This window comes from Pseudorasbora parva, chromosome 4 (assembly GCF_024679245.1).
Source record: "Pseudorasbora parva isolate DD20220531a chromosome 4, ASM2467924v1, whole genome shotgun sequence".
NCBI classification, from domain to species: domain Eukaryota; kingdom Metazoa; phylum Chordata; class Actinopteri; order Cypriniformes; family Gobionidae; genus Pseudorasbora; species Pseudorasbora parva.
This window is the reverse complement of record NC_090175.1, coordinates 10,170,123-10,178,208: the sequence shown is the minus strand read 5'-3', so window position 1 is coordinate 10,178,208 and position 8,086 is coordinate 10,170,123. Positions and strand designations below refer to the sequence as shown.

Sequence of the window (8,086 nt, the reverse complement as noted above, 5' to 3'; positions counted from 1 at the left end):
ATATATATATATATATATATATATATATATATATATATATATATATATATAGTCCTCATTCAGCCGATCCGTGCAGGCACTAATGAGGAATCTATATATATAGATGTCAATCGCTGTCAATCGATTAAAATATTTAATCACGATTAATCGTATGATTGTCATGAGTTAACTCGCGATTAATCGCAATTTAATCACACATTTTTAGCAATTTTAAATGAGTTAAATTGAGTTTAAATTAAGTTTTTAATACTCTAATCAACATGGGTATGGACAAATATGCATGCTTTATGCAAATGTACGTTTATTTTTAGTGAAACCATACTTATTCAATAATAATCACTAAAACAGCATGAAGACTAGATATGTATCAAAGGTCATAGATGTTTATCTAAGAAATTGTTCATGTCTCTTAAGCCTAAACTTAAAAATTAAGAGTAAGTAGTGATTTCTCTCATTTTAAGAATATAAATGGAGTTTTTACACTGACAGTTTAATTCAGAGCAGGGCACAGTTCGTATGAAAAATTGGTAATGTGTACCCGTGAGCGCACCAGAACCACACCATACCTGGAGGAGGTCCATATTACACGAGTAGGAATATAGTGCGGCGTGTGCGAGCCGAACTGGGCCGCGATTCACGTGGACAGTGTGAAGAGCACGGGCTCGGGAGCGCGCTTGTTCAGGAAAGTAACCTGTGCATTCCTTTTAGCCGATTGTAATGTATTTAGGTGTACTGTAAGCGGTGATGTGTCAATGATTTACCTCAGACATGAGCGAGAGTGAGCTGCAGTGCATCGCACTCAGACTGCAGAGAATGTGCTCAGTGAAAAAACACACTTTTCTTTCTGGAGTCTAATAAAAGTTATACAGAAAATATGGTAGCTTATGTAGGCAATAACTGCACTTTTGGTTTAGAATATAAATGTTAATGTCAACCCTTTTCTTTCCCTATTAATGTTTGCTGCTGCATCCTTTGCGTCTGACTGCTCTCACTTTTTCCAACTATGGGCTATGCCACGGATCAAACTTAAATAAATGTAGTGCCGTTAAAAGGAATTTGCGTTAACGCGTTATTAATATATATATGATCGCGCCAGTTTGACCTTATCAGACGGAAGTAATAGCAGATGGGAACACTAGATGAGATTCGTCTGGATAGGAGGAAAAAAAAACAACTAATACTGTTGTGTTTCTCACAGAAACCGATCGGTTCATGTCTTAAGACAGTTGTTATCACTAGCAGCAGGGTTTGTGTGCACGTTGTCCAAGAATGTTTTTTGTTTGTTTGTTTAGCTCTCATAGAGTTGTTACCCATTCACATGATTATATGACCGGCACACAGCAGATACAGTACATTAATAAACATCAAAGCACCATGACACAGACGGTGAGTGAAACACAAGACATCATTTCTGCCACTGATTCACCAGCAGCTTCAGAGTGTTAATACATTGAGTGTGACAGTAATTTATTTTATTAGAAAAGATATTTGCCCTTAAAGCATGACCATTTGCAGAACTATTAATAGACGCACTATCAGACGCACGATTCAGACTCATTTGACATTTATGCTTGAAGATTAATACTTTATTTAAATTTTACTTTTGCTTTAAAACTCCATGTAATTCCAAAGTGACTGGGGTATTTTAGGACACTGGCTCAAACAGACTTTTGCATAAATATTTTTCAAAGTTTTTTTTTGATGAGTCACATTTATATCATAATAAATCTTTCCAGTTTATTTTCAGTTATTATCTTGAAAAAATACTGTGAATTATATATAAACACACATATAATAAAACACATATATAATTATTTTTATATTATATTAAAATAATTGACATATTACATTTATATAATATACAAATAATTATTGTTATTTTAGTATCATTAAGGTAATATTATACTCTATTAAAATTCATTTTTTTAACGATTTTTCCCTTTTCATTTGAATTTTAGTTACATTTTTAGACATTTTTAATATTTAAATTTTTATATACGTTTATATATTTACTATTATAATTTTTATATCTGTTTTAGTTACTTTAGTACGTCAAGTTAAGCTAAATTAAAATGATAAATCTAGCCTTGGCGACTATCTGATTAAATGAATTAAATGTAAATAAAAATATATTTAAAATAAATACAATTAAATTAAATTCACAAAGTAAATTAAGCAAGTCTTGCATATTTAATTTGGTTTTAGTAAACATTTATTTGTAACAAAAATGTTTCATATGGCTTTAGTTTTAGTTTTAATGAACGATAATAAACCTGATATACACATACAAACATCACACACTAGCAAATGCACATATGCACACACACACACAATTAATTTATGATAAATATCAAAGCATCAAAATTGTGTACCTATTTTCTATGTGAATATATTGTAATATGTAATTTATTCCTGTGATCAAGAAACATTTATGATTATTAAAGCTTCGTATTTTTGTGGCAACAGTAATACATTGTTTTCAGGACTCTTAAATGTAAGTTCAAAAGAACAATATATATTTGAAATATTAAACTTTTGGGTAACACTTTATTTTAAGGTTCAGTTATAAACTATTAACTAGATGCTTATTATCATGCATATTACTGGGATATTGGCTGTTTATTAGTACTTATAGACGGTTTCATCGAACGCACGCGCGTTGCTACGGTTACGCGCCTGGCCCGAAGTTAACTTCCGGTCTGTGTCTGTTTGTATGGCGCACTACTCAGTAGAAATACATTTTAAAGTACTATTCTTGGTTAACATGATATAAATATTAAAAATCAAGCAGAGAGCACATGACACAAGTTTCCCAACATTATTCTTATATTATGAAACAAAGAAACATGTTATGCCGACGCATTGCATAATTGAAAGGCGAGTGCGCATGCATTTATATAGGCTACTGTGAACCCACCGGTAAAATGATGTTCGTTCAAATCCAGCTCAGACATGACATAAATCTGTAGCTTACTATACTTGTTGTAGCCTTTAAACAATGTTTTTTTTTCTTCATATTTATGTTTAAATATTATAATATTATTTTTAGATTTCATCTGATTATAGGCTATAAGTGCAAAGATGCGAGTGGGTCAGAAATGATTTTGGTGGTTATATTTAGTTTAATATTAAGTTTTGTTTTGTAAAAAGCCTTTCTTTCGTTTTGTACAAATTGTCTCTTAATTTTAATAAAGGGTTCTTCAGTTAATTGCATGTATTTAATTAATAAGAAATAAATAAGTAGACTAGGTCGCGGAAGCCATCGCTTTCATTGCTCATGAACTGAAACTCGGCAGGCTTGCCTCACAGACATGAGGAATAGCCTAATATGTGTAGAAACGAAAAGATTTAAATAAGCACATGGTGCAGTGTTCAGAACTCACACGGTAAACAACCAGCGTTATACAGATGATCACGGCGATGGGCATGAGCGGGATGTTAAGGGAATTTTTTTTTTTTACCTTCTACTGAATCTGATCGGGTGCAAGCACATTTTAAACAGGTAGCACTTATTCACACACGTAATTTTGTGAATAAGTAATTTTGTCGTTTTCTCTAATGATTTCAAAAAACATCTTGCAGTGCTTACCTGCTTGTAGTTATCAGTATACTGTTATATTCTATTATATGATTTTGTCATTTCACACTGTGGCCAATTTAAATGTTACCAACTAAATGAGACATACTGAGTTTATAATTAAATTTATTAATTGCGTTTAATTATTGCATCTAAAGATTTTTCACGTGAATAAAGGCAAATAGATTTGCACACTTTGCTTATTCACTGGTCTAGTCTGTTAAACTTGTCAGAAGTTCTCGTTTCTAATCTGCCCTCGTGGTCTATTTTTTCTCTCATCAAAACCGAATACCATCAGTGGTTGTACATCAAGAGCAGGAACAGTTTTTGTGCGTTTTGTTTCGCGATCTGACCGGAACAAACAGAAAGTCTCTGCAACGGCATTAAGCGTTAGATTAAAGCGCTCGTCTGTGTGAAGACTGCATGAGCCGCGTTTGCTGCATTGAACTGCATTGTTTGTATTAGTTAGGTTAATCCGTGAAGCAAGATGTTTTAAAAAAGTGGTAGGGACATGTCCCACCCGCAAATTACGCCTATAAGTTAAAAAAAATTGGTTGATTGACGCCAATCGGACGTTCATGTTTTTTTTCCGTCTATTTGAAAGTTCGGCTAATAAACATGGTCATTTTTTTTATAAGTTACATAAACTGCTTTCAGGAGTTTTTGACCGGCATATCATCAAAATGTCCGGAAAACGAAACCTCTGCCGGTCACGGCCATGAGATTTTTCACTAGAATTTTTTTCTAGCGGAAACTCTGGGATCAACGTGACGGTGAGTAATGAATGACAGGATTTTCAGTTTTGGGTGACCTACCCTTTAAGTGGGGCGTTTTCCCACTCTATATTAAAGACATAAATGGGAGATTATTTATAATAAACATGCTGAAACAAAAAAAAAAAAATCTATACATTAAGATAATGGTGCACAATCAAAATTAAAGATGCTAATGCATAAGAAATAACGCATCCTCTGGTGTTATTGATGTCTACCGGAAGTTAAGTTTGGGCCACAAAAGCGCGCATGCGCAGTAGCGTTTGTTTATGTTGTTACCGTTGAAACCGTCTATAAAGCACATATTAATGCCTTAATGCCTACTCTTAATCCTACCCAATACCTAAACTTAAATGCTACAAAAAAAGTACCATACTAACTACTAATAAGAAGTAAATTATGAGTTTATTGAGGCAAAAGTCATAGTGAACAGTGAATATGTGTTCCCCATACTAAAGTGATACCAACTTTTGCATCATTATAAATGTCTTTCCTCTCTCTTTTGACAAATGTAACTCCCTGAAGACACAGACGCAGGCCTCACCTTCTCCTCCAGGCTCTTGAGGACGTCCCTCAGAGATTCGGTGGAGCAGTGTTGGGCCGCCTGGAGCAGCTGATCGGCCAGTGCAGAGATGAGCGGCTGCAGCTGGGACACCACACACAGGATCTCCCTTGCCTTGGCCGTCTGATCCGGAGGGTAGTAGATGCACTGATACGCCGTGCTGTGGCTGGTGGGACATCGAACAGGAGCGGGGGAAACGAGAGAGAGAGAGAGAGAGAGAGAGAGAGAGAGAGAGAGAGAGAGAGAGAGAGAGAGAGAGAGAGAGAGAGAGAGAGAGACTGAATTAATAACAGCAGGGAGATGAAGAGCGCCATCTTGCTCCTCATCAAACAGGTGTGATTACAGCACTGTGCACAAAATACACCGTGACATCAATGCGGCAACCCGAACAGCAGACATATCTAATAAACCCCGCCGAACCAATGACAATCCCTGCATGAATACTGCTCACTTCCTGAACATCGCGGCCTGTGTTTTATCAGAGCTCAGGAGACACTGGTAGACAATAGAAATGGCTCTTTAAAGGGAATATCATGCATTTTTAGCTGTTCATTTTCCCCATGATGCTCACTTACACAGTTTGTTGCCCAAAAAATGTCATAATTCACTTTTTTTATGATGTGTTACCCTCTCTCTGACTTTTGGGATGCTTATATACACGACCTGTGTCTGAAAATATGACGACACGTCTCACAATGGACTGAAAGATGCCAGATATGAAGTCAGATCTCCACAGGAAAATGCCTTCCAATAATTCCCTGCACTAAAAGTCAATAAATGTAAAAATATTAAATATTTTATTATTTAATTAATAAATATAATTTAAACATTTCAACAATAATATATATTATTTATGAATAACACTGATTATGTCTTCATCACGGCACCTGTTAGTGGGTGGGATATATTAGGCAGCAAGTGAACATTTTGTCCTCAAAGTTGATGTGTTAGAAGCAGGAAAAATGGGCAAGCGTAAGGATTTGAGCGAGTTTGACAAGGGCCAAATTGTGATGTCTAGACGACTGGGTCAGAGCATCTCCTAAACTGCAGCTCTTGTGGGCTGTTCCCGGTCTGCAGTGGTCAGTGTCTATCAAAAGTGCTCCAAGAGGAACAGAGGAGAACCGGCCACAGGGTCATGGGCGGCCAAGGCTCATTGATGCACGTGGGGAGCGAAGGCTGGTCCGTGTGGTCCGATCAAACAGACGAGCTACTGGAGCTCAGATTGCTCCAGATGTTAATGCTGGTTCTGATAGAAAGGTGTCAGAATACACAGAGCATCTCAGTTTGTTGTGTATGGGCCGGCATAACCGCAGACCAGTCAGGGTGCCCATGCTGACCCGTCCACTGTCGAAAGCACCAAAAGAGGCACGTGAGCATCAGAAGTGGACCACAGAGCAATGGAAGAAGGTGGCCTGGTCTGAGGAATCTTTTACATCACGTGGATGGCCGGGTGTGTGTGCGTCGCTTACCTGAGGAACACATGGCCCCAGGATGCACTATGGGAAGAAGGCGAGCCGGCGGAGGCAGTGTGATGCTTTGGGCAATGTTCTGCTGGGAAACCTTGGGTCCTCCATCCATGTTGATGTTACTTTGACACGCTCCAACTACCTAAGCATTGCTGAAACCATGGTCAGCCTTTAATGGAAACGGTATTCTGGTGGCTGAAATTCACATTGAACTGAATTCATGGATGAAATACCGCACCCAGATTTTTTTTTAAATATATAAAAAATTGTATTCATTAAACATGTTTAACAGCATTACATTTAACACGATTAACTCTAAATTGCCTAATTTGACATTATAAGTTCAATTCTCTAAAGCCATTCTGAACGATTGTGACACACAGACCGTGTTTCAATTATAATCACACTTATTGTGCTTTTATGATAATTAAAATCAGTCATACAAAGGGTGCAAATGACTTTACTGTTATTAGTCCCATTTGGAATTCGTTTATAATAAATTTGCCATTAAAAATATTTCTCCATCAATTACTCATAAATGAGAGCCGCTGTGTGTCTCGAACTCAATCACCTACAGCCGCGCCGCCACAAGAATTGCAGCGATTCCACTTTCTCTGAATATAGTCATAAATGTGTCCACTTGAACAGTAAGTGCTTGAATTGAAGATTTAAAGAAAGTCTTCAACCGGCTGAAGAAAAAGCGGCTCCATCAAGAGTATCCAACTCAAGTCCCATATTCAATGGCAGTCCTGAGGTTTCCTTAGGTGGCATTAAACACAGAACGGCACACACACTCGAGCGAACAGGTGAAAAGGGCAAGTTCAGAATGACGTGAAGCTGCGCGGCCTCGCCTGGAGATGACCTCCGTCTTTCCTGCTAGTTCAGCTGGACTCCGGTCCAGTTGTAAGTTTGTTTGTGACGCTGGAGATTAGAGACAGAGTTAGTGTCCTGATCCTAGATCAGTGTATCCAGAGGAGACTCACAGAGCCGAGGCTCATCGCTTCAGATAATTGGCTCCCGGGAGGATCACGGCTCCGAACAAATAAAAGGCCTAGCTTAAAGAGAGGAGATGCACACCAAAGGAGAGTGAAAAATATGAGGGAACATCAATAACACAAGTCACTGGACTCATTTAGCAGGTCTAAATGGATCTACACACTCCAAAAGGCTAAAAAGTCAAACTGATGGTCAGTGTAGGGGAGCTAAAAGTAGTGACAACTTAACTACATTTTAATTTTTCCAACAAGTTTAGCATTATAACTTGACAAAACACTTCTTCATTACTGTGAATTGGCTGAACTTGAAGCAGTTAGTTCCACTGAACTACAGTAGTCAAAAAATAGACACAGATTCATTTGATTAATCAACGAATAGTATTCACAGACATTTCTGCAAATTGTTCAGATGGTTCAGTTCAAATAACCGGGGCACCGCATAGATTCACTCATTGATTTGAGTCACTTTTGCTATAGTGGTAACAACATTAAAGTAATTTGAGTTTGTTTTAATCAAATGGATTCGTTCACTTTTCACGTCTTTGTATAGGGTTTAAAAACATTTTGTCAATTCATTTGATTCATCATTCAATCGGGTTCATTACAATGAGTCGCTTTTAAAACTAGATTCCTTTGAGTTATCACTCAAGTTCATGTTAATCGACTGGTTTAAAAACGAATTGGTTTAACTGATACTGTTCACATAATGTAAT

At 37.0% G+C, this 8,086-nt stretch overlaps 1 protein-coding gene across 4 annotated transcripts in view; it reads right to left on the bottom strand.

Moving 5' to 3' along the window:
- Positions 1–8,086, bottom strand: part of inpp4b (inositol polyphosphate-4-phosphatase type II B) — a 246,261-nt gene that overhangs the window by 48,269 nt on the left and 189,906 nt on the right. For all 4 annotated transcript variants that reach the window (XM_067440836.1, XM_067440838.1, XM_067440837.1 and 1 more), the window contains one exon: positions 4,895–5,078. In XM_067440836.1, coding sequence (XP_067296937.1) covers positions 4,895–5,078 — 184 coding nt within the window. The remainder of the gene's footprint in view (positions 1–4,894; positions 5,079–8,086) is intronic.